This window comes from Blastomyces gilchristii, assembly GCF_000003855.2.
Source record: "Blastomyces gilchristii SLH14081 genomic scaffold supercont1.2, whole genome shotgun sequence".
NCBI classification, from domain to species: domain Eukaryota; kingdom Fungi; phylum Ascomycota; class Eurotiomycetes; order Onygenales; family Ajellomycetaceae; genus Blastomyces; species Blastomyces gilchristii.
Window position 1 is genome coordinate 6,424,390 of NW_003101681.1, and position 25,113 is coordinate 6,449,502.

At 48.6% G+C, this 25,113-nt stretch overlaps 10 protein-coding genes across 12 annotated transcripts; 5 read left to right on the forward strand and 5 right to left on the reverse strand.

Annotated features, from left to right (window-relative positions):
* Positions 1-587: 587 nt before the first annotated feature.
* BDBG_16431 (uncharacterized protein) lies at positions 588-2,719 on the reverse strand (the record flags this gene model as incomplete). Its single annotated transcript, XM_031724383.1, has 4 exons — positions 588-831; positions 906-976; positions 1,048-1,212; positions 2,492-2,719. 4 exons carry the CDS (start codon positions 2,717-2,719, stop codon positions 588-590), a joined length of 708 nt encoding a protein of 235 aa, XP_031576588.1.
* Positions 2,720-3,484: 765 nt separating this feature from the next.
* Positions 3,485-4,256, forward strand: BDBG_01618 (uncharacterized protein; the record flags this gene model as incomplete). Its single annotated transcript, XM_031720414.1, has 3 exons — positions 3,485-3,559; positions 3,719-4,171; positions 4,224-4,256. The coding sequence occupies 3 exons, from the start codon at positions 3,485-3,487 to the stop codon at positions 4,254-4,256; spliced, it is 561 nt and encodes a 186-aa protein (XP_031576589.1).
* Positions 4,257-5,239: 983 nt separating this feature from the next.
* On the forward strand, positions 5,240-7,417 carry BDBG_01619 (uncharacterized protein; the record flags this gene model as incomplete). Its single annotated transcript, XM_002628665.2, has 4 exons — positions 5,240-5,395; positions 5,769-5,979; positions 6,037-6,573; positions 6,637-7,417. The coding sequence occupies 3 exons, from the start codon at positions 5,240-5,242 to the stop codon at positions 6,273-6,275; spliced, it is 606 nt and encodes a 201-aa protein (XP_002628711.1). The 3' UTR covers positions 6,276-6,573; positions 6,637-7,417.
* On the reverse strand, positions 5,392-9,014 carry BDBG_01621 (vacuolar protein sorting protein 24). The gene is made up of 4 exons (XM_002628667.2): positions 8,685-9,014; positions 8,227-8,599; positions 6,583-8,149; positions 5,392-6,516 (listed from the first exon to the last, which is right to left on the reverse strand). The coding sequence occupies exons 1-3, from the start codon at positions 8,730-8,732 to the stop codon at positions 7,887-7,889; spliced, it is 684 nt and encodes a 227-aa protein (XP_002628713.1). The 5' UTR covers positions 8,733-9,014; the 3' UTR covers positions 5,392-6,516; positions 6,583-7,886.
* Positions 9,015-9,099: 85 nt separating this feature from the next.
* On the forward strand, positions 9,100-11,054 carry BDBG_01622 (uncharacterized protein). The gene is made up of 4 exons (XM_002628668.2): positions 9,100-9,318; positions 9,449-9,777; positions 9,849-10,031; positions 10,117-11,054. Exons 1-4 carry the CDS (start codon positions 9,294-9,296, stop codon positions 10,198-10,200), a joined length of 621 nt encoding a protein of 206 aa, XP_002628714.1. The 5' UTR covers positions 9,100-9,293; the 3' UTR covers positions 10,201-11,054.
* Positions 10,776-16,377, reverse strand: BDBG_01624 (double-strand break repair protein MRE11). Of its 3 annotated transcripts, XM_031720416.1 has the most exons (4): positions 16,159-16,377; positions 16,059-16,089; positions 13,584-15,991; positions 10,912-13,528 (listed from the first exon to the last, which is right to left on the reverse strand). In XM_031720416.1, exons 2-3 carry the CDS (start codon positions 16,072-16,074, stop codon positions 13,653-13,655), a joined length of 2,355 nt encoding a protein of 784 aa, XP_031576591.1. In that variant the 5' UTR covers positions 16,075-16,089; positions 16,159-16,377; the 3' UTR covers positions 10,912-13,528; positions 13,584-13,652. The 3 variants fall into 3 exon arrangements, with proteins under 3 accessions (XP_031576590.1, XP_031576591.1, XP_031576592.1); XM_031720415.1 differs by having other exon boundaries at positions 10,776-15,991; XM_031720417.1 differs by having other exon boundaries at positions 11,110-15,991; positions 16,059-16,370.
* On the forward strand, positions 11,236-13,825 carry BDBG_01623 (DUF1446 domain-containing protein). The gene is made up of 3 exons (XM_002628669.2): positions 11,236-11,522; positions 11,591-11,904; positions 11,989-13,825. The coding sequence occupies exons 1-3, from the start codon at positions 11,459-11,461 to the stop codon at positions 13,513-13,515; spliced, it is 1,905 nt and encodes a 634-aa protein (XP_002628715.2). The 5' UTR covers positions 11,236-11,458; the 3' UTR covers positions 13,516-13,825.
* Positions 16,378-16,518: 141 nt separating the features above from the next.
* Positions 16,519-22,762, forward strand: BDBG_01625 (F-box and WD domain-containing protein). The gene is made up of 2 exons (XM_002628671.2): positions 16,519-17,028; positions 17,096-22,762. Exons 1-2 carry the CDS (start codon positions 16,665-16,667, stop codon positions 20,119-20,121), a joined length of 3,390 nt encoding a protein of 1,129 aa, XP_002628717.1. The 5' UTR covers positions 16,519-16,664; the 3' UTR covers positions 20,122-22,762.
* Positions 20,051-22,871, reverse strand: BDBG_01626 (beta glucanosyltransferase Gel2p). Its single transcript, XM_002628672.2, has 5 exons — positions 22,693-22,871; positions 22,473-22,600; positions 22,285-22,390; positions 21,940-22,224; positions 20,051-21,851 (listed from the first exon to the last, which is right to left on the reverse strand). The coding sequence occupies exons 1-5, from the start codon at positions 22,699-22,701 to the stop codon at positions 20,964-20,966; spliced, it is 1,416 nt and encodes a 471-aa protein (XP_002628718.1). The 5' UTR covers positions 22,702-22,871; the 3' UTR covers positions 20,051-20,963.
* A 212-nt stretch (positions 22,872-23,083) lies between these two features.
* On the reverse strand, positions 23,084-25,000 carry BDBG_01627 (mitochondrial import receptor subunit Tom20). Its single transcript, XM_002628673.2, has 3 exons — positions 24,685-25,000; positions 24,355-24,600; positions 23,084-24,272 (listed from the first exon to the last, which is right to left on the reverse strand). The coding sequence occupies exons 1-3, from the start codon at positions 24,740-24,742 to the stop codon at positions 24,049-24,051; spliced, it is 528 nt and encodes a 175-aa protein (XP_002628719.1). The 5' UTR covers positions 24,743-25,000; the 3' UTR covers positions 23,084-24,048.
* Positions 25,001-25,113: the final 113 nt, after the last annotated feature.

Here is a 25,113-nt window from a genome sequence, read left to right on the forward strand (position 1 = left end):
AAACCTAGACGCACGCAATCCATTCTATTCCATGAATCCCCCTCAATAGCTGAACTTCCCAAATGTATGACCGTCATGGAATCGATAATTGAGTGATACCTGCTATCAACGTCGGTTATCTTTGGTCCAGTAGGATCAGAATCAACACACAAAAGAAATAACTTAAAAAAGAAAACCCGGCTCCCCAACAGAAGAAAATAACTCCGTGCATAAATAACAAGCATAAGCACAGCCGCAGGATAAAATGGGACGAATTGCGAAGTGGGGATGTATGTAAGGCATGCTCATTTGATTGAACGAAGATTGTCCCGCGCACAGAACAGCGATTTTGATATGCTCGATCGAGAAAAGATCACAGTCCTGTCCCTGACAAATCATCGTCCAGTAGATGGCAGTAAGGAATTAAGACCGCGGCGAAAGTTAAAACTACAGAAAAAGGAAGAGTGTGCTTTTATTCCTTTTATTTCAAACGCTATGCGGTGCGGTGTGCTTATCATTGATCGGTTTACTGCCACATCATAAATTAGCCAAATGTGTCCCTGATTAACCCGACTAGGCGGATTCGCCAGTGTGGGAAACTATGTATTTCAACGTACAGAGATCTCATCCATTCCAAGATCTTCACCGCCAGTCGCAGCTGGTGGTGCGGCTCCGTTGGTCGCGGCAGGAGCAGCATTCGTTGTCGGGAAGTAATCTTCCATCTCAGCATCGAGCTCTGCGACTGACTTGGGCTTTGGGCGACCAGCGTTGCGTCCGCGGCGGGAACGGCCACGCTTTGAACCCGCGCTGGCCTTTGTGGCTGATACGGGTTTGGGTTGAGGCTTTGGTTGACTGATTTATGTTCATGTTAGAATGGTACGTGGGATGCGCGGTGCAAGTGGGATTGCGACTTCACAAAAACTTACGCGACACGTTCAGTCAGAGGTTTCACTGCAGGCAGAGTGGGAGCACGGGAGGCATCAAGAACCACCTCAATCTATCGACCCAATGTTAGCGTGCATAACCTCCATATTTAATATATATATTTCTGGGTATACCTCATCATACCTTGATGGGTCGCTTGTCGATGAGTAAACCATTTAGTTCCTTTGCGGCTTTGGCGGCAGTATCTGGACGAACGAAGGTAATGGCGGCAATGCCGCGGCTAGTACCGTTCTGGTTATAGGTGAGCATGACCTTCTTTACAGGTCCGGCGGACTTGTGGAAATATTCCTAAGGCAATGCCAAGATAAGACATCAGTATTTTAAAATGCGCATCGGTTTGATTTACGAGCTGCATCCACGGTCCAATCTCAAAAAACAGGGAATTTTCAACACAAAGCCCCGTCATCGACCTCTTGAATGCGGGTCAGCGAGCACAGAGTGACAGCACAGCGTTAGTAGTCAGTATCGAATCCCAAGTAGAACGGGGTAGGCGGTGCGCGGGGGGTATATCGCGAAACTCCGGTTTAATCCTTCCGTTTCCCTCTCCTTAAAGCAAGCAGTCCTGTCTCAGACGAGTCCGCGCCATGTACTACCAAGGCCAAGCGGTATCCACCCAGAATTACCCAATCCACGATAGAAAACCACAAATTTCCCCGCAGCCAGGTGCAAGAGCGTAGAAGGTAGGGCTCCGTAATACAAGATCTTGGGGCCACCTGCTGCTAGCTGTCGAGCAACGATTCCGCTGACTAGATGCAAACAAGGCAAAAATGAATCGCGGAGTGAGAATATGTCCTTTCTCAAATTTGCACATGTGACACGGTGTCAAGCAGATATTGTATGCAGGACATGGCTCAGCTCTAGAGACCATGACTTGCTCGAAAGCTGATGGCAATGATCGACTTCATCCCTTCCTTTTCTTGGAGGTCCTCAATCGATTTGTGTTTCGCCTTGTGATGTGTGGCTAAAGTCGCGTCGGAATCTCGAGGCGAGTGATAGCTAGGCTCTGTGTACTGTGTTGCTTCAATCACTTCTGCGCTCGCTGATACGCCTCACTCCAGGAAGAAAAATAGTGGTTTACATCCACGCGATCCATGGTTACATGTAGAGTTGGTCCCCACGCCAACTTATCTTTTCACACGGCCTGAGCCCCAGTTGGCTCAAGAGACATGTGAAGAGTAGCAGCCAGACGAGCATTGGGGCGCAGAGGAGTCGCGAGATGATGACAGGGCTCAACTTGCTATGCTTTGCATCAGGCCAATGACCGGCGAGCAAAAGCGGCGAGGATGCCAAACTGTCTCGTGTTGCGAAAGCAACAACGGCAATGAGAGTGTACACGCCACAGAATAGGCAAGATGCGACTTTGGGAAAAGGAAAAAGGAGCGACGATTTCGTTCGTGACATTTCGAAGGGGATATATCTCGAACGGAGACGGCGATGGAAACCCAGAAAGATACCCTCTATCAACATACCTTGATATTCGCTTCATTGACATCGGAGGGCTGAAAGAAGTTAGCGTCTGCATTATTCTAACAGCGGGTAGGAGAAAAAAAGGAAGAAAAGGGCTTACCAAGCCGCTCACGATGATCTTGCTTTCGCCCAGACCCATAGATGGGCCGGTGGGGGTAGCCTTGGAAGTAGATTTCGCATTCCTGACGGTCTTTTTGACGCCGCCTACTGGGGCAGCGTTTTGAGAGGCCCTCGAGGCCCTGGTATCGCGACGTCGCTGGGAGCCACGACGGGCGGCACGCCTGGTGCTGAGGATATCGTCAAGAGACTTGTCCAGCTTGTCGGCCATTGTTATGTAGTAATAGTGATGTCGCGAAACGAGATAATTTCACTGAAGCTAGGGAGGATGCGCGGGGAGAATAGAGCCGACTCTACGCCAATACCAGGCTGTCGTTCCTGATTGACGTGGCGATGGATGTTGGTGGGGAGAGCCTGATTATGACAAAGAGGAAAGATAGAAGCAGTCTGATAGCGACTTGGAGAGATAGTAGCAGAGAAGGGTTTCAGTCACCGGTTTCTGTGGATGGCGAAGAAGCAAACTCTGTGGATGACGAGTGAATCGAGATGTTGGGGATGTTCGAAAACGAAGAGAGTGCGAGAGTTGAGGACGTTGACTTTGCCGCCTGAAGGGAACAACAAAGGAATGTATGACTAAGCGTCTCACTAGATCAATATAGGCTTAGTAGATTTATCTACTAGATGGGTGTTGTCTTATTAAACTCCCGTATCTTGGGAGATTGCTCCACAGGGTTTAGCGCCGCATTAATCGGGTAAGGCTCCATATCACCGCTTTGATGAACTACCCAGGTATACCTTGCCTTGTATGGTTTAGCGCAACAATGCCGCTTTCTTGAACTATAACAGTCAAATACAGCTACTTTTTAGTGATCGCACTTATTAATCAATGAAATTGCTGTATTTAATACGCTAATGTACAGCCAAAAAAACCACGCTAAATAGTGCTCGCCGCCCCCAAACAAGGAGATAACCCGTAGACATTCATCTGTATTATTAGGCGGACAGGGTTTGGTGCCGCCCGATCGGGTAAAGCGCCATGTCGACCCTCTCCCGCCGCCTTGTTTACTCCCCACCATTCACCATTCATCATTCACCCGCAACTCACAGCGCAGTACGTACTGTACTCTGTACCGTACCCTCGACTTTGCTTTAATTCAGGCCTCTTGTTGGCTCAACTGGCACCATTCCCGCTCCTCCTCCAATTCTATCCATTTGGTTGGATGCCATTATCTTTTCCCCTTTCTTTTACTCTCCAACCACGTCTCTCTAGAATCTCTTGTTCCTCGCTTGGGATTCCACGGTAAAGGAAATCGACCTCCTCAAAGCGCCAGCAACGTCCGAAGGGCTATATGATTATGACGGTGGAGAAGGTTCGCCGGTTGCTACAGGCAAACGTAAGATGGATGGTCAGCCGGAATACGGAGCTCTCATTTCAGGGCAGGTTATCACTCTTACCACAGATGATGTCGCTAAACGTCCGCTTCCAAGCTGGCCCCTTCTCGAATTACAGTGGCATCTACAAAGGGTCGCAGGGATGAGCGGGGCTGCCGAAGCTCGAGATGAGGTGGGTAGAAATGATGACGGTGATGATGGAGAATTGGTTGTGCTTGATCGTGATGCTGCTGCAAACCGTGTTACAAGCATTTCTCAGTGGTTACAGCAACTAACCGACAATGGCAGATGGCACCCAAGTCGCGCCTGTCAATCCCTGTTTAGCGATCAGGTCAGTTTCATTGCATCCTTTTCTCATTGGCTGAACCACTCTTATTTTCTAGGCCGTTAGGACAGTTGATGGATTGAGTAGCTAACACCAGCAAGAGTCTCATGTGCCATTACCTTCACTGTGAGAACCTGGGTCTGTTATTTGAAATAAATGTACCAAAATGGCTTTGGCAGTTTCAAGAGTATTCCTTCATTGCAGCAAGGAAATTTCCTTAGTTAACTTACCTAATCAGTGTCCTGCTAAGATGGCAGAAGAGACCAGCGTGAAAACCACTGCTGCTTTTTGAAGAGAGGTTCACACACAGAACCACTCTTTTTCTGTTGGATGATATGCTTCCCCTATGTCACGTACCCTGGTATGTAGTCTCCCTCACTTTGTCCGCTACCAATCCAACCTCTAACTGTTTGCATCTATGTAGTGTATACCCTGTCTCCTTGCAATAGGGGAGAATCACTAGCGAGGATCTCACGTCGAAGTAGTAGTACTGGAATATGTCGATGAACTGTCGAGTAGCTTGCTACGAGAATAGAACTAACTTAGGCGAAGTGTATGTGCTCCGACTTAGCAGGTCTGAATATCATAGGATATACTATGGGTTGAATACAAGACGAATCGCTTGGTGCGCTTGGCTCGTCAGCCAGCCCCCAGCTCATCGCCAGATCTTCGCCAAGAGGAATTTGCTTTCCTAGATGAAGCGGGCACAAATCAGAAAGAAGGAAACCATTGAGATCCACCATTTCTCTGTTCTCCATGATCTTGACTGGCTATCATTGAGATAGCGCTTAGGTGACTAGTTGCCCTCAATGTGGCATTGTGGTTGGCATTGAGTGATCGTCAATAAGTAGCTTACCTAGCTTGCATCATGCTCTAGCATCATGTTGAGAATGTTTACTTAGCCATATTCCAATGTAGCCAATTGATAGAGGTAAATTCTCATCCACTATGCCAACTTAAGAGGCCGATACTCTTAGAAAGCGTATGGTTTTGGGGGCTCTAGGAGGATTAGCTACGCTCATACCTGAGCTGTTCAATCACAGACTGGTCAACATCTGATCTTGCGGCGAGAAAATGTCCAGCAATACCCAGGAGTTTACCCCGCCTCTCAAAGCAGAGGAAGGGCCACAAGTGTATCGTCCTAGTGGTTTCCACCCTGTTCATCTTGGAGAGGTGTACGATGGGAAACACAAAGTGCTGAGGAAACTAGGCTTCGGGAGATATTCAACGGTGTGGCTTGTTCAAAGTACAAGATCGGTTCCCTCCATCCAGCCAGCAAGCATACAGTAAATAACAGCCATATTCAGAGGAAATCTTAGGGGATTAAAAGTTTTGAGTGCGGAGTGTTATGGGGGTGAAAAGGACACATAGGTCCAAATGGATACCATATCTGACTTGTCTTCCCGGTTATGGGCGAGATGCTCCGGAGCTTTGAAACCTGGTTTGAAGACCAAATGATTCCCAACAACATTATGCGGCCTTTCACTATCCAGCTCCTCCTGGTGCTGGATTATGCTCATGATTGTGGTGTCATTCACACTGGTAAATCTTCCATTTGCCTTCTACTATTATTATCTACCCACCTGCTAACCACTTCACCCAGACATCAAACCTGATAACATTTTTCTTCCAGATCCAGGATTATTCGCTAATTTCAGAACTATACCTGCCAAATAACCCTGCTGATCTGGCAGACTTTGACACGTCAACTGATCCCTCAACCATCCGGTCTCAGCCTCTTAAGTGGGATTACTTCCGGAAGGGAGCAAATCTCATGAAGTTTAATATTGCATTGGGTGACTGGGGTGTCGCTAGTTGGACTGATTCTCACCTTTCCGAGCTAATTCAGCCTGTAGCTCTTTGAGCTCCAGAAGTACTCATCAGAGCTCCCTGGGGCCCAGCTGCCGATCTCTGGAATTTAGGAGCTGTTGTTTGGAAGTGTTCCGCGCTGTACACATGTTTAGTAGGAGAGGTCCACCATATGGTTATTACAAGGTTCGGTTCCACCTCCATGAAATTGTGGATTTATTTGGGCCATTTCCAAGATCATTTCTGCAAAAAGGTGACCAAGAGCTTGTCCAAGGATACTTTGACAGTGAGGAAAGGATAAAAAATTTGCCTCCACTCAACCGTCCGGGGCTGGAATCGGAGGCATTTCTCGGGGAATTGAATGGGGAAAACAAAAAGATATTTATTATGTTCTTAAGATCGCTCATGAAGATTGATCCGAAAGAGAGGAAGACAACGATGGATTTACTTGCTAAGCCTTGGCTCGATGCAGTGGCCTAGCCCCTGAATGGGTGATAGTTGAGGTCTGGTTGCAGGTCAAACCTACATTATTCCGGGGTGTCCTAAATGTGAACGAAAGTCAGAAACACAAAAAGGCAGAAAGAGATCAAAATGGGAATGTACAGTACTCTAGCTGCCAACCATGCCCTGCGCTATGACAATTTCATTGCTAATTTATTCAGTAAGTCTTTCGTCCGCCTTTCTTCGAGGTCACGCTTCCGCAGTTGCACGGGAGGTTAATCCGGGGTATCGATGAGAGTACAACTGGGGCGTTGGGCGCATCGTCTACGCCGCCTGCGCGTCCTCTATCAGTCAACGTCTAATCCTCTGGGATGCAGCCGGAGCGCTGACTGAAACCGTTGCCCTCCCAGTGAGATTTCAATGCTCCGACGACCGCCTCCATAGGTAAGTTATCTGCCTCGCTTTACGCTGTCTGATGACGCCTGTCATGCTTTCCTCGCGGTATGCATTTGGGCCTTTTTTTGCCCTTCCATTTCCTACCCAGAAGGACACTTTCAACAACTGGTGAAGGGGACCGGCAGTTATTGGTGGTGCTATTAGATCATGTGATGCAAATATGATTAATTGAGGGAAGGAGAAGTGCTTTTCATTATCATCAGCCTGAATTCCATGGCTTAAGGCCCCCAGTGAAATGTCACGAAAATCTCTCCAAGACGCCAAGGCTGGAAGAAAGCTGAAAGACAAGCGACTAGAATGAAAGACGGTAGACGGGCGACCCCTCGGGGACTCCATAACTCCACCATGGCTGGCCGACTTGGCTCTCTTGTTTTGCCGGTAGAAAGCTGCAGATTGGAAGGTCCTTTCTCAAGATGATGCCTGTAGAGCCTGGAACTAAATAGATGACAATTCTATGTAAAACTTTTCGGTTAGGCTTTCTAAGCATTCACTTTTGTAAGACTCAAAGAATGTAGATCTGTGGACTTGACAGCCATGAGATCAAACAGGCCATGCAGTTGAAGAACCTGGTGGACTTCACAGCCACAGGGACTAAGAGGCCGTATGGTTGAACCGGCCATGGTGAAGCATGTACGCACAGTATGTATGTATGTACATAATCTGCACCGCAGTGCGAGGATGTAGCGACTAGGGCTTAGGGCATCGGAACAACTCCTAATCCGAAGGTAGCGCGGACATAAAAATGAGTCTGCGATACGATACCCTTCAGCGTAGAATTCAAGCGGATGGGTGTAAAGTATGGATAAGGCGTATCAACATAAATATACCAGTGGGAATATCAACATTGAAACATCTGAGTCATAACTGTCATCTATGCCGTTATAATTATACCAGAGTAGTAAATAACCGCCAGCCAAAACGCCCAGGGGAAAGCTATAATCATACTCTCACTGCGACATGCTCAAATAAATAATCGGGAAACGATCAAGTCAAAGTATATAAGGTAATATCCGTCTCAACTCTTTAACGCCTCCAGTCGCCCTCTCATCTGAGCAAGCGTCTCTTCCTGGTCCTCGAATTCTTCCTCCACCGGCTCCTCTTCTACCTGGTTTTCCGGCTTGAGCCCTTCCACTTTCGCCAGTTTGCCCTGTAGAATTTCTTGAAGGACCTTGTCAACTTCAGAATCTGCCTCTTCCTCTTCGCCTTCTAATAACTGTTCTTGCGGGATCATGTCGTCGACGAGTTCTTCGATTATACCAGCCTTGACCAGTTCCATGCCTAATTGTATCGCCCCATTAGTGACCGAAAATCCACAGGAACTATCATAATCACCGAAATTTGGGAAGTATACATACTCAACTGTTGCATAGTGCCTGCAAGCTCCGGTAACCGCACGAGATGATTGACATTCTTCATGATCCCCGTCGAAGCCCTGAGACTCCCCTCAATCTTCCGCACAGAGAACGCTTCGTTGACCTGCATTTTCACGCTCTCTAGCTGTGCCTTACTCGTTGTCAGCCGGCTGCTCTGTTTCCGGATGCGGATCATCTCGCGGGCGAATATGCGGGACTCCTTGGCGGCCTGCGCGGCCTGGGATGGGTTGCGTTCTGCCCGTCGCGAGGCGGCGACAATATATTGTTTCGTTTTGATTTCGAGGGCTTTAAGTTGGGCAATGTCCCGATCCAGCTTGCGGGCGTTGGCGCGGATGAGACTGTTGCATTTTCTCATCTGTCAATTCGTTACATTAGCGCTAACTGCGGGCAAGCGATTGTTGGAGAAGGGAGAGATTGGATGTATATGGACAGTCGCATACCTGGGCGGCGGGGTCGGGGCCGAAAAACACTGCTTTGAGGGACTCCATTGAGAGGAAACTAGCCACAAGGCCTGGGGATTTGTGCGAATGGCTCACGAGCAACTATGGGTCTATATATATATGGAGAGCGCGATGGCGGTAGTGTTCATTGCCCCTCGTCGTTGGTTTGAAATTGTAAATGTTGGTTATTGGTGTATCGGAATAGCTGGTTAGGGAAGAGAAAGTAGTAGGAGATAAGTTGAGCCCTTCTGTACTAGAGGATGCTTCTGCCAATACCGATATTTACCTGTTCGTCTTGTTCGTCTTGTTCGTCTTGTTCCTCTCCTGCCGACATCATCGCCCGCCAGGCTAGGCAAGTCACATGGGCTGCTGAGTCAGGATGCCGTCTTGCCACGTGACTGTTGTCTACGCGGTTCCAGTACTTTCCAAACGGCGGCATCAGTGGCACAATTTTGAACGATCAACATTTGAACTACTACTACTACTATTACTACACCAACAACAACAACAACTCCCAGCTTCACCTACTGTTGTAACCCCCTTCCTACTCCCTTCTCATACATCTTGAGCTCCTTGTGTTCCGATTCTCTCTTACGCATACTTTCCACAATGGCTGATACGCAAACCCCGGAAGGTATGGCCCTTGGCTAGAACGCTCAGATAACCCCTCAATATGGAGCTGTCCTTTTTATACCTACCTATGTCTCCCTACAGAATTATGAATTGCCATAGACCACCATTCTAACAGTATATCCTTGATACAGTCCTCTGGGCCCAGCGCTCGTCGAGCACTGAACCCGAAAAAAATATCCTTTTCGTCCACCTCGGTGTGCCCGATGTCTCCCCCACCTCCGCAAAACTCTCCCTCACTCCAACCTCCATTTCCTTCTCGGGCCACTCAGACACCAAGAAGGTTGACTACAAGGTCGACCTAGAGTTGTACGATGAGATCGACGTCGATAACTCCAAATCGAGTCACACCCCGCGCGGCGTCGACCTCGTGCTAAGAAAGAAGGAAGCCAAGGAGGAATACTGGCCCCGCTTCTTGAAGGAATCGAAGAAGGTCCATTTCCTCAAGACAGACTTCGATAAGGTTAGAACAATTGCTTGGATTTAATATATATATATACATTGTAAGATGCTCTACTGACAACGGTGGTGTAGTGGGTCGATGAGGACGAACAAAACGCCGCAGATGCTGATGACTTCGGCAACTTGGACGACATGGGTGGCATGGGTGGCGGAATGGGTGGCATTGACTTCTCGAAACTAGGCGCAGGTTTGGGCGGGATGCCTGATATGGGTGACATGGGTGCAATGGGTGAAGGTGGTGAGGATGATGGATCGGTATGTGACAAACAACCCGCCGAAGTCTTGTTGATAAAACATAGAGGAAAATAGAGGTAAATTGCTAACGAAATCTGATCTTTAGGACGACGAAATGCCGCCATTGGAAGAGGAGGGAACGGACGCCAGCCCCACGGATTCAAAGCCTAAGATCGAGGAGGTGGCCTAAACATGTTTCCTAATCTCTCTCTCTTTTTTTTTTAATGGCTTGTGTGTGGTTTACGGTTTTTTGTCCTTTCCAGTCAGCTCTGTATCGCCAGTTTTTCTAATATTACGTTGACTGCCCGGTGACCTTCCAACTTCCTATTCTTTTTCTTGTGTGCATGTTTCACCGGCGAATGTCGACATGTCATCATGTCCTTGCAACGGTCAACAATCAACGGCCAACTCAATTTCTTAGTTCTTTTCGAGGCTTTAGGAGTTTTTTACGGTGCATGGCCCGGGCCAGGGGGTGGGCCGAAGCCCTTTCACTTCTTCACACTGTTTTGTTTGGCAACCTTTTACCTCAATCCAAATCTGTCATGCCACCCCCACCCCCCGAGTTTGGCTTGAAGGGACCTTAGCGCCACAAGCAAATAGTTTACTTTACGAAGACAAAAAATATAAAATATAAAAAATAAAAAGGAAAAAGGGAAAAAGGGGAAAAAGGAAAAAAATAAAAAAATAAAACAAAACGCATTTTTTGTAAATTAGTTAGGAGATACCAGAGGCTCCATTCAGATAGTTGATGTATGAAATCGACCCGAATTTTCGAACTATTGTTGTTTTCATGATCATCTATCTTTTTCCTGGGCAATGGGTATATGCTTGTAATAGGGCGCCCCGAAAACTGCTGACATAAATATTAAATTAACAGTAACTAATTGAAGAGGAAGAAGAAGAAGAAGAATAGCAGTAAAGAAATTGATAGTGAGAAAGTAGATGTGTGTCACTGATTGTTGACTACTGCACTCACATGTCCCACATTCTATATATGAAAACCTCACTATGGAGTAGATAGATTATAATGACAACAATGTTGATTCTCCTACAGAGAGAACCTTGGAACCATTGACCACCTCACCTTCAGAAGGCTAGTGCTGTTCATTTTTTGTTAAATCAATTGGCAGATAATAAATAATACTAGTGTTAATTCACCCCATCTCCTACTGCTACGACTATCTCATGCCGATGCCTCGGACCGACTGCCGGGCCGAAGATATACAAGTCCAGAAATCCATAGCTGCTCCAACTATCAAGTCAGAATGAAGAATGGAGAGCGATGTACGGAGTAGATAACATAATGCGGCCGCAATGGCCACCCTGAAACATGCTAAACTTATTCTTTAAAAAAATAAATTAACAACATCCGTCACATATGTAAACAGTTGCTTGGTTCAAACCCACAAAAAAAAAACAAAGCACATGAATCTTCTCCTATACAGCGCATGTGCATGTTACACCCAAAGCGACAAACCATGTCCACCAGAAACCGCCCCATTCGTATCGCCGGTATGCTACCCCCCAACAATATCTATCTATTCGTATATGTACACTGACAAAATAAATCCCCAACCCAGGCGCTTCCGGCTCCGCCTCTGACCGGCGCCACGCCCTCGCCAGCTTCGTCCGCAACCATCCCAACGACCCCATCGACGTGATCATCTCCGACTACATGAGCGAGTACAACATGGCGACCGCCGCTGCTAAGCGCGTGGGCGATGACGACGACGTGGCCGCGTATGAGATGTCGTTTCTGGAGTCGCTGCTGCCGGCCCTGGGGGATCTGGCGCGCCATGGGATTCGCGTTGCGGTGAATGCCGGCGTGGCGGATGTTCAAGGGCTATATACGGTTGTCGAGAGAGTAGTGAGGGAGAGGGGATTGGGGTTGAAGGTATCTTTTTATTTTTATATTTTTTTATATTTTTTTATGTCGTCCCGCAAAATTTCTAACATAACTATCGGTGGATTTAAATAGGTGGCTTGGATCTCCGGCGACGAGGTCCTCCCCGCCGTAACTCAGGCACTCGCCTCGGGGAAATCCCCGCTCAAGAACATTTACACCGGCCAGAACCTGGCGGACTGGTCATTCGAGCCCATATACGCCCAGGCCTACCTGGGAGGGCTGGGTATCGCAGCAGCGTTCGCCAACGGCGCCGACATCGTCCTCTGCGGCCGTGTATCCGACGCGAGCCCTGTCATCGGCGCGGCATACTGGTGGCATAACTGGGGCCGGCACGAGTTGAACAAACTAGCCAACGCCCTTGTTGCAGGCCACCTGATCGAGTGCAGTAATTATGTCTGCGGCGGGAACTTCACGGGCTTCAAGGCACTCGAGAGTAGTGAGGGTGGATGGGCAGACATTGGGTACCCTATTGCTGAGATCTCCGCGGCCGGGGAGGTGGTTATCACGAAACAATCGGGGATTACTACCGGAGGAGTTGTGACGGTAGATACATGCACGTCCCAACTGTTGTATGAGATTCAGGGGCCATGGTATTTCAACTCAGATGTCACGGCGATTCTTGACGGGATATATTTCGAGCAGCTGTCCACAAACCGCGTCGCAGTGTGCGGCGTCAAGGCGGGCTTGCCCCCTCCAACTACAAAAGTGGGCATAACAGCACGAGGCGGGTATCAGGCGCAAGCGAGCTATTTCATGGTAGGGCTGGACATCCCCGCCAAAGTGCGCATGTTGGAAACGCAGATCCGCCGACTACTGGCACCGCATTCGAAGAATTACACAGTGCTCGATTTTTCTTTGCTGGGCAGCATGCCCGATGATCCCAGGGACCAGAACAGCGCGACGACGACGTTTCGCATACTAGCCCAAGCACCAAAGGAGGAACATTTGGCTCCGACCAAATTCATGAAACTCATCTTCGATAATATCATGCAAGGCTATCCCGGCGCCACGTTCGATCTGGATATGCGCCAGGGTGTACCCAAACCCGTGTTTGAGTACTACGTCACTCTCATCCCGCAGACGGACGTGAAACATCAAGCGCACCTCCCCTGGCTCAACGACATTAACGATAATAAAACGATCGACATCGCCCCACCGGCCACCACGAAGATCTGGCCGTCTCCACAACCCTCGCAGCCTGTAACCGCCCGCCCAGCCAATCTGGAGACGGACTTTGGCCCGATGACGCGAGGGCCTCTGGGCTGGATCGTGCACGCACGCTCGGGCGATAAGGGTTCCGACGCCAACTGCGGCTTCTGGGTGCGGCACGATGATGAGTACGAATGGCTGCGGACGCTGTTGTCGACTGAAAAGGCGCAGGAGTTGTTGGGTGGGGAGTGGCGAGAAGATGGGACGATGAGCATTGAGCTGTTTGAGCTACCTAAGTTACGCGGGGTGCATTTCCTTTTCTGCAACTTGTTGGATCGTGGGGTTGGCGTGACGCGGAAGGTGGACTTCTTGGGGAAGAATGTGGCGGAGTATTTGCGGGCGAGATGGGTGGAAATTCCGGTCAAGTTTTTGGGGAGAGGGAAGTTGTAGATATATTTAGTTTCTTCTTAATTAGATTATATGCATGTATGTTTCATGGGGTAGAATCGTTTCTTCACATTTTGTGTAGTATCCTACAGAATGTCTCGCAGTTCTGCATATTACGTGTGAAGTATTGGTGTGAGTGGCTATCTCCTTCGCGAACTCCGCAGGCTACTCACAGGCGGCGCAGGGTCAAATGCGTCGTCATCATCTTCAATATCATCGCTCATGACGCTGACGCTTCTCGTCGCCCGAGCCGCGGCAGCTCGACTAGGCCGCTTACCAACCATGGAACCTGTGTCTGTGCCACCTAGTGTTTGACTTTCATTTATCTGTGACCTGGTGGATTTCGGCGGCGGCTTAAACCTGGTAGTTGCGGAGCTCCGAGTGGGAGCCTTTCCAGCTGCCGCAGTCGCGGTCGCACTGGCCGTTGACGTTGTAGTGGTTTGCTTCCGTGCGCGGCTTGTAGTGGATGATGTTGATCTAGCCTGGCGCGGAACAGGAGTTTGTCTGACGAATAGAGAGTCAGAGTTCTCCTCGCCATCCTCGCTGATGTCGTCCAGCATGATTGCATCCTCTTGCTCGTCCTCGTCCTCGTCATCGGACACTGCTTGACGACGACGGGTGCGGCTGCTGGAGCTGGTAGTGGGAGTGGCTGCTTTACGTGTACTTGTAGCTCGCGGGGCAGATCCTCTTGCAGTTCTACCCCCTCGACCTCTGCCTCGTCCCGTGGTGGTTGTGGCTCCTCTCCGGGGAGGAGGGTTCTCGTCCACGACTTCATCGGCTTCATCATCGGAGATGATGAGTGCACCAGGCTGATCTTCCCAAGGGCCATCAAACTCGCTGTCCCAGCCATCAGGCTTTGGTTTAAACCTTCTCTGTCCGCGGGTACGCCGCTGACTGCCTTTAGCGAACATATCTTCCAGCTGCGCTCGATATTTATCCATGGCAGCCTGAATAATGCTCCGCCCTTCCCCATCTCCATAGTCTATTTCATCATCATCCTGTTCCTGGTCGAGAGCAAGGAGATGCTTTATTTGGCTCTCCAGCGACTCGTTCACAAACATTTCCATCGCGTGTTTGTCGTCCTTATCAACAAATTGGGAAACGGCATCTCCAAACGAGTTTTGGGGTAGAATAGTAAGTGACTGTGCAGTTAGGAACTCCCGCACCAGCTTTTCTACTTTAACTGTATCCAGTGAAGAGAGATGCGAGATAGCCGCTTCATCTGGTGCATCTGTCTCACCGCGACGGAGCGCTGTGCCGGCTTTCTTCTTGCGGTAAAATTGGATAACGTCGTTGACATTAGCAACTTTGCCAACGAACCTATTCGAAAACCGTTGGGGATTTTCGCAATCAAAGCTCCCCCCACCAGGCGTTGAAACCTCGACTCTCAGTCGAACTAAAGGTAGTGGGATTTCAAGTTCCTCGTCATCCACATCCTCCTGTGCCTCAATCCAATCATTCTTCGCTTGCTCGATTAGTTCCTCGACAACGCCGATAAGAAAACGGGTCAGTTCCGTGCGGTTATTCTCCTTCTTTGCGAGTCTCTGTGCTTCTTTCTCTTCATGGAGAACAATCTCCCTCGTGACGAAGGGTCGGACGCTTTTGAGTCGAATCGGTTCAGTCTTGAATTCACGCCCGGTAATGCTGAGGATCGCCACTTGTTTGGGGACCGCTTCTCCGGGGACCAGTGAGGTGGCCACGGATGAACCTGGCTGCATAACATGGAAATTTGTTTCTGGGTTTAAACGAGGTTCGATGATACACTCGTGCTCATGGCCCCAAATAACAAGGTCGAGAAAATCGGGCAGGAAGTTTTCGGGTAGGTAGCCGGTTTCTGTATGGGCATGATGATTTTGGTGCACGCTCATTAAATTGAACCAGTCGGATTTTTGAAGTGATGGTTGGAAGAATTTGACTTTCCCGTCTCGGAAAGTTCTAAAAAGCCGCTCGTCTCGCACGTTACTCATACCGTACAAGGCCAGCTTCGTTCGACCCTTCTGAAGTAGAACTGGTTTCACTTGGATATTGTCTGACTCTGGAGTACGACCGTAGTAATTCACTAGACCGGAGACTTGTAGGATATCGAGGGCAGCTAGATGGCCTTCACCGGAGGGATCATCATGGTTGCCATGTATTGAAAAAACTGGGATGGCAACATTGATATCCATATCCTCGTAGTTGACGTGGTTAAATGCCCCCTGGAAATTCTCGCTTGCGTCGCTCAGCATTTCCAGTTCGCAAGGCTTGTCGCCGTAACAGTTCATCCGTAGCGACCGCATGACCTGATACATGGACTTTCGGGATGGTTTGTTCTCATGGAACAAATCGCCAGCCAGGAGAACCATATCAACGTCCCGCTCCTTGGCTAGACACATCACTTCATGAAAGCTTTTCCAGCTATCATCCCCGCGAACTGGGTCACGCTCATTGTACCCGACATGGTTGTCTGTTGAGACTAGAATACGAATAGTATCCGCGGCTAGTTTTGGGGATTCTGTTAGCTCTCTGGTCGTGACAGGCCCAATACTCAACGCTGATTGTCTTACCTGTGAGGGAGGGCATTGTAGAGAAGGTAATCTGGACAAAATTAGTGGTCTATTGGATCCCTCCAAAGAATAAATCTTATGGATGTGTGTTGGAACAAACTGTTATCAGCCTCTCTATAGTTGTATGTGTTGCATTTATTCCGGAAGGCAACAGGGCACTTGGGACAAAATCTAGCTGGGGGGGTGGGTGGTGGTTCAGTTCATTCAGCCATATCGAGCATGGGGCTCAAGATACGCAACGATGATGCATCCCCTACCTAGGTAACAAACTTGATACCGAATTAGGTGCTATTTATTATGTTCCAAGGTTTCTAGAGAGAACTTCCACTCTTCTGATTGTCACGTCTTTGCATCGCGTGGCCGACGTGTAGTCATGTGACATAGTTACGGCTCTTAGCTTACTCATCACCAACCCGCGGAGCCGCACACCGATCGCTCTTTTTTCCCCTTGATATTCCATCCCTTCAACTTCAAACATCAAGCCTGATTAGCAGCAGCATTTAAGCACACCATCAAGGTCTATTTCCTCGCGCGCATTGCTCTAGACTGACCCGGAATCTCTCTGGCTCAGTCCTTCACTTTCTCCTTTTCCCTTTCCAACTTTTTATGCACCCAGAGCCCTCCCAAGCTTCTCATCCAGAAACTCGCGATACACGGTTTTCCCCCTACCCGATCACTTCTACCCAACATGGACTCCAGCAGCAGCATGATGAGCACCTTCCGTGCTATTTCTCTCCGGAGAATAGTAGGGATGGAGTGCGCGAATGCTCTGTAAACGCGGCTGATGAGGTCTCACCACCTCCATCACCACTTGACCCTGTACTGAACACCACGTTCCCTGTGGATCGCATCAGTAACAATGAAAACTCTTTAACTCCTTCCCCAAAGGAAGCTAAGGATTCCGGGTTCGAAATCGCCGCTTCAAATGTCAATAGACTCTCTCACCAACCACTCGAGGACTTCCCTAATGGTACACATAATACACTGAAACAATGTGTGAAACTAACATTGCGTGATGCTAATTTATTTATATACAGAGGTTTTGACACATATCCTGTCTCACTTGCCCCCTTCGTCGCTCTCATCAATGAGCCTTGTTAGTCGCCGCTTTTATAGCCTCGTGACCACTCCTCATGCCTGGAGAATCGCATTTTCTCGCTATTTTCGGGGTCCCGCAAGCCTGAGGGAAGACACGCATACAGAAGACTACGAACTTATCCTTGCGCAGAGGCGTACCTTTTCCAGATTGACGGCACTGGCATCCTGGCGAAATGAATACATTCTGCGAACCAGACTGCTACGGGCACTGTCCCGGGGTAAGCCTGCAGAACCCGAGCCCCCTTCGCCGCGCGGCTCCACCAGACATCAATCTGCGCATACTGCAAGGGCTGTGGTCACATACAGCTCGATGTGTGTCTACCCAATTACTCATATTGACGGAACTTTTGGTTCGCCATTGGGCAACAAACCACCTCTGTTTATTCATGGCGCTGCCGAACAGGGAGTTGCTTCGATGAGCGACCCTACCTCTGGCAAAACTGGCACCGGCACTTGGGGTCTCTCCTTCCCACAGATGTTTAAACATTTTTCCGATATTTTCCCCGGTGAGGCTGAATGGGGTCTAGGTCCGGGCAATATGGTGGGTATGCCCAATGTTATGGATGTGAGCCAGCCCTACGGCATGGTTTATGGAGAAGCTTGTCCTCAAGGGAGAACCTATTATTTGTCCTCGAGTGAAAAGCATGGTCGTTTTTTGCCTGGGGCGGACACCACCTCTCGGCCTCATCTTGGTATCCCTAGCATAAGCAGCATCGGAACTGCAATCTGTTCTGTCTGGATAGCCAAATCTCCTCAGATACTCAAGATGACGAATGGTCTATGTGGTATTCTCTGCGGCTCATCCTTGGGCATACTTACTGCATATGCATTGGGACCTAACCCTTCATACGACCAACGCTTTGAACGTGGCCAGGTAACCGCAAAATGGGCCCTGTGTCCAGGGATTCCTATAATTGCGATTAGGGTCGACGAAAATTACTCTGCTAAACGTCGCTCGCACCAACGCGTTTGGGCTGTCGTTTTGAACTCAGTAGGTGAAGTGTTCTACCTGACAGATATTCCTCATCAAGTGGAGTTGACACCCAAACCAAGCGTTGAGGAGCTCGACAGGGTTGCTTGGGAGACTGGAAGAACCGTGCGCTGGGAACTTATAGAAGCCACTCGGCGGGTTGCTCGACCTGACCCTTTTAATAGACTTTTGGTGGATGGGAGCTACAGTCCAAGGTCCTCGTCAAACTCTATGGGCCTTACCAAAGACCAGATTTCTGCGGAAACCGTAGAGATAGAGAAATTTCTTGCTTTTAAACCAAAACATTTTAGAAATGTCTGTGATGGTTGGGACATGAGACGAAAGTTGGAGGTTGATTTCGCTGGGGACAATTATCATAACGCCGGAGAGTCCGTTATCGTCTTTAACTGCGGCTTCGGCGAGCACCAGACTAGCTCGATCCGAAGATTCATGCGGCAGAAGGTGCATGTTCCTATTCCTCAGTCTTCTGACGAGGCCTACCCTTCAATATTAGCGACTGCAAGCCGGTCGATTTTCAGGGGCACCCTTGGCTCCGGCTCAGCATCGTCGACCACTCCGCCCTCCCTAAGTTCCGAGCGGCAAGCAGAAACGGACTCTTCCCTTGCGATTGAATGGCGAGTATCTGATTTTGTTTTCGAAGAACAAAAGCCGCCTCGAATCACTGCCAGCGCTTTAGACGCGTCGACGTTTGCACAGTTGACTACATGGGAAGACCCATTAATTGGAATGAGTGGAGGATCCACCACATCCTCTCAATTGTCTTCTCCCTTATCTTCGATGAGCCAAAATCTATCGTCCCCCGCGGATATTCCGGGAAAACGGGCTGCTTACATGGCCGTTGGTACCGCCGCAGGCTCAGTTTATGTTTGGGATATAAGAGCAGCCGCTTCTCAGACGCCGGATATCACAAATAAGGTCTCGCCGCTTCGAATTATTCACACAGATTCCCCACAGGTGTCCTGTGTCGCCTTGACTTCTCTCTACCTCGTTCATGGTGGAAGTGATGGACTAGTTCAGGCATGGGACCCACTCGCATCGTCCACGCAGCCTATTCGAACGCTACACTCTCGCTGCTCAACGAGAGCTCGCCGTCGTCTGCTGCAAGCAGAGACTTCCGCCGCAGGGGTAGGGCACAACTATATTGCAGCTGGTGCTATTTGCCTAGACCCTGATCCAACAGTACTAAGAGGCATTGTATCCCTTGGTAGTCATCTTCGGTACTGGTCGTATAGTTCATCCGCAGCCGACCAATACAAAAACAACAAGCGTCGACTACGTCGTTCTCACCGAGTATGTAATAGCTCTCCAGGTACCCAGCGATTCAGTAACAGTGGCCGAGGTGCACTGCAGGACTATATTGAGAACGAAAGATACGAACTAGAGCGACAAAAGAAAGCTGATCAAAAGGAAAGAGAACTTCTAAGCGGTCGGTTCGGAATAGATCTTCTTGGGCCTGATGCTAGCGAAGAGGAACTATTTGCCTACGCGCAGATGCTAAGCGAGGAATCGTATACAAGTGACGAACGCAAAAGACGGGGTAGTGAAAGTAGTGCTGGAGGTAGTTCTTCGAGCGAAACTATATCCCCCAACGATATTTCTATTACACACGAGTTAGCATCTACAACCTGCTCGTCCTCGACTCTCGACACTGTTACCGAGGAGTTAGATCCAGATATCGCGGAAGCCATCCGCCTTAGCCTTCTAGACGGGTCTTCATCTTCATCGGCAACAGACCGTCCGTTCAAGTTGGAAGACGTATCCAGAGGGAGTTTGTCGAATGGTGTAGAACGCAATATGAAGCAAGAAATCGATGACCTGGAATATGCGTTACAAATTAGTCTGGTGGAGGAAGTGAGCCGGAGAGCAGAGGATGTTAAACCTCCTACAGGGGGTATGGAGGATGGGGATGAGTATCCGGCGCTTGGTGGAGCGTCTTTACTTAGCATTCGGAAGGGGAAGGGAAAAGCAGCTTAGTAGAGTGCGGTCGTGGTTAGATTTGTGTTTCTTGTTTAAGTTTTGTCCATTCGAGTTGTGTGCTGTGTTTGTTGTTTTGTGATATTGTATCCCAGCTGATTCCTTGGCTTTTATGTTTTTCTCTTTCATTCGATACCAAAGAAAACGCTACGCTTGTTTTCTGATTCAATAATCTTAGAAACCTCACTTTCTTGTAGCTGAATTACACTTTTCACTTCCTCTCTATTGGCTCAAATCTCGTCTGTATCTTCCAACCTCCTAAGCTGCAGGACAGGCGTTATTGATCTCTGCTCTATGTATTGCAAGTTCAGGGGGTAAGTGCGAGGCAGTGGCAACATCAAACAAACAGTGAAACATTAATCTGTGAGAACATCCTTGCGTTCATTTGATCTGTATTTATGTTTCGCCACGAGGGGTTTACAGGGGAACGTCAGCCCATATTCCACAGACGAGAGCAAACGACGGGGGCGCTAACTGCGATGCGGGCTATATCTCACGAGGAGGAGGTGGCGGTGATAAGAGATTAAAATTGATATCTCATACTGACACAGGCGCCCAAAGAAAACATTTCAGGGTACGTTGTGCAATAGGAGGGGTTAAACATGACGTGATTGGTTTTTTGGGGGCGGTTTGTTCTACCTTGAAACAATCCATTTCGCCAATCACAACCACCGTACCGGGGGTTCAACAAGATAATACAAGGAAAGAAATAAATTGCGGGTATACGCGATGAGAAGAGTAAAGTTTTTCAAAGAAAGATGCGCTGAATTAACTAATATAGCAGCTGGAAATCGCGTGGGAAATAGTAAGAGAGAACTTTAACAGATACATTCTGAGTTTCTCTACACCATCAGCAGAGTCAACCCAGCCAGAACAGCGGCGAGGGAGAGAGCATTAGAGCTGGACACGGTGTTGGCAGCAGCCTTCTTGTTATTTGTCGAGGCACCGGGCACACCAGAGGTATTCTCACCGGGAAGGTTGGACTGAAAATCTTCGAGCTTCTTAATCTCTAGACCGTCCAGCACACGGCCTTCCTTGTCATAGACCTCATATTTCGGCTTGGTGTCTGTGACCTCGACAAGCTTGCCCTTAGTCGGATTGCGGATGCCGTTCTTAATCATCTCAGGGACGCTCTCAGGTGCCTCTGGGATTTTGAAGTCGTCCTCGAAGTATTTGGTGTCCTTGATGAGACCGGAGGAGCACTTGGGGGGCTTGGCGCTAGTGGCGGCCGGGTCGAGGGATTCGAGGAGAGTGATGTCGATTTGGCTGTATTGTTCCATCAGGTTGCCGTAGTCGACGCGGAGGGTAGCGGTCTTGTTGTCGTTCAACTCAACGAGGCCGTAGTTGTTCTTCTCCTGGGAGTATTCATAAACTAGACCACCGCCCAAAGCCTTGGTCATTTCCGGTCCGTAGAGAGCGCCGACCTCGGTGAAAATGCGGGGACGGACTTCGTTGCAGCCATACTCGGAGAAGAAAACGGGGAGGGAAGTCTCAGAGAACCTTTCGACGAGCTTGTCATAGCCACTGCTGGTGTACGTAGCGTTGCCGCACCAGGAATAGGAGTTGAGGCCGAAGAAGTCGGAGCGGGATTCAGGTGAGTCTTCGATCTCACAGGCCATGTAAGCCCAGGTGTCCTCTAAAATCTCGCGAATATCGGCGGCAGAGTAGCCAACGGGGATTTGACGAGGAGAATGGTTGGCAATGTACTGTTTCATATCACGTTGGACGGCCTGGAAAATCGCGCGAGTGTGAGAAAACAACGGCACAGATAAACTTTCGCATGCAACTGTGGTAACGGCGGGAGCTATACAAACTTACCCGAATGTAGGCAGGAACCTCCTTCACGGCTTCTTCGTTGATGACTTCATTCCCGCCGAAGAAAGCTAGAGTGTTTGGATAGTCCTTGAAAGCCTCGATGATACCAAAGACACGTTCCATGTATCCCTTGTGGTAGGTGGATCTGGGATCGGCGCGGTTCAAGCTCTGGTGGGCAATGGGCGAGTTGACATCGAGGATCAAGTAGATACCGGCAGCATTGAAGATGGAGACGCAAAGATCATGGTTGGATTTGGGGTTGAGGTTGTAGATACGAATAGTGTTGGCCTGTGCTGCGTTAGTGAAGCTATATGCATGAAGAGAAATGCGACTCCAATATTAACATACACCCAACCGTTGGAGGAGAGCAGCATCACGCAAGCAGATATCGGCATCAGTGAGGGGATCTTCTCCGCTCTCCTCGTCGTAACCAGCGGACCCGCCTGGCTGGTAACTGTGGGAGTGTCGTCAGCGGCTGTCCACGAAGAGGTAGATAGTGGTAACTTGACGGGGTATATAGATTGCAAGCGACGTACTCGACCCCGATGATCTGGAAGCGCTTGTTCGATTTGGAGTTGACAAACTGCGAACCCTCGACTTCGATGGGCGTGACAGCAACGACAGTGGAGGCCAGCAGGGCAAAGAGCGCCGTAAAGACGCGGATCTACAAGGATGAAAACTTGGTTAGCCGATGATAGGGAGAAAAGCGGGTTTTTTATTTTCTATGACAATCACTCAATCAAATCAATCACATACGAGAGTCATGCTGGGAGCAGGGGAAAATCGACAATTGTTGCTGTCGTGGGCAATGTAGAGGGGTATTTGGTAAGGGAATTAAACCAATCAAAAAAAAAAAAAAGAAAAAAAGAAAAAAAAGGGGGGATAGAGAGCGAGTGAGGTTGAAAAGAAGAAGAAGAAGAGAAAGAGACGAAACGGGAAAAAATGAGGTTGAAAGAAAGTTGTGCTCCGATATAAAATAGTTACAACCCAAGCAAACAAAGCAACCCCTTCCCCTTCCCCTTCCTGTCCCTCCCTTTTAATATTATATATTATACAGAAGACGGAGTACAAGTGGTAAGACACCTGTTTGAGCGATCAAATCAGACGCAGCCACTAATGGCCATCAATTGGCCCATCAATCATCTGCCCGGCTTGGACCTTGGCTTATTTCGACGCTATCACAATAGGACATGTTTCAGGTTGAGAGTGAGATGCCGCTCTTCTCTTATTATTATTATTTAAGTTCTTCGCCCTCCATCCTGAGTATTTACAATTCATCATATCCGGATTACACCTATGGTGGGTTGTTGTTGGACTTGTTTTTAAGCTAATTCCTACCGTTCAATAGGAGTAGAAGAAAACTGTCGACTGTTCCGTGATCGAAACTTGCCGGTCGGTTCCATTCCATCACCTAGCAAACTGATTAGCGAATGTTTCACGCTACTAAAGCCTGTACAATGATGCTTTTTTATTAGGGCATCCAGTATAAAAGAAAACAGACTTGCCCTCCTCATATCCATGCGTCTAAAAATAAATGGATACTATCATAATAAAAGTACATGTACATGCATCCAAACAACCTTTCCATAGTTCGAGAGCGATGGAACTAGAAGAGAACGAAGCAAGACGAAAAAAATGATAAATGAGGGAAAAAAAAGAAAAGAAAAGAAAACGTGACCATGGCGATCCAGCAAGAGATAGGATAGTAGTGGTGGTACCCCGCCCGATAAATTAAACGGAGAACACCTCAGCTCGCGCTCCAATAACCGCTGCCAGATGCAAAAGTACCATGTTGACTGAGCAAGTTGATGTGGGGAGGAAGTTGTACGGTGAATAGAGCAATTCAAGGGGAAATAAATATACAATATATAGGGGGGAGAGAGAGGAATCATGGGGGAGTGACAAAAGAAACAACACCAAGGAAAAAAGGTCATGAGTTCCAATTAAAAGCCCATCATCAATGCGGAAAATGCGGACCAAAGGACAAAACACGGTGAGGACGGAGACAACCGTTTTGGTTCGGCACATATAATTGTTTATCCAAGGTTATCAATTATTCCATTTGTTGATTTTTGTCGATTATCGATTTGTTTGTTGAAATTTGTCGACTTTTTATTCTACCCCGTGCTGGTCCGCTCCTCCGCTGCTGCTCCCGGCTGTGCTTCCACCTGTAAACGAGCCCAGTTGAAGTGTGGTATCCTGGCCCACCATCTCAGCCAGGATCTCCAGTACGTCCTTGGGAACCGTGGTGTCATAGATGGCGATCAGGTCCTTCGGTTGTGGGTAGACTTTGAGAGCCTTGTAGAATGCAAGGGCTGCTTCAAAGTTACTTGATCCTAAATTGTAACAAGATACCGTTAGTGAGAAACAATAGCAACAGGCTTAAAAGGCTAGTTAGAGCACGTAGAAAAGGCATACCATCCGCAGCTAATTGCTCGCCCCTTGAAATCTGGCCCATGAAGAATCTCTCCTTGTCATCAGGGTCGGTAGGGAAGCCCTCCGCCTTCGCTTCCGCGACGGCTTGTTTAATCTCGGCTATTTGACGCGCGCCTTGAGCCGCTGATTCTTCGCGGACTGCCCTGGCTAGTCGTCGGTTGTCTCTTTTCAGATTCCTTCGGAATTCAGCGTCGGAATGTCGCTTGTAGTCGAAGTAGATAGCATATGCTGTAGCAGGGAAATATGAGTGGCTTGCTTATACTAAGGAAAATCATTTGAACGGAACAAGACTGAGATGCATAGTTCACGTACCCAGAAGACCGGTCACAATGGTGCCTGCAGAGGCAGCAACTATAGTCGTCGTCTTCATATTCGAATTCGAAATGGTATGTGTTCTCCTTTAAATATACCCAGTCTGCTTAGACTGGATGGCCGAGATGGAAAGGGCTGCGTGGGACAAGGAAGAAGTTGGAATGGCACTGGTCGCAACCTCTAATTGTTCGCAAGAATTGACAGTCTAGTAGCTGGATAAGTTAAATAGCAGTACAAAGAGAGTTGTTCGTTCTCAGGTGTTCCAATCTGGGTCCCGGAGCGGTGGTTTGCTGTTTCTTGATCTTTTTCTTGTAAATAGTATCCGCGTTGAATCTTGGATCGGGCAAATTTTTTGGGAGCTTGAGCCGTGCATGACTAAGCCAAGCTTGGTCCACCGCTTATTAAGGAGTCAAATGCAAGGACTTCGTC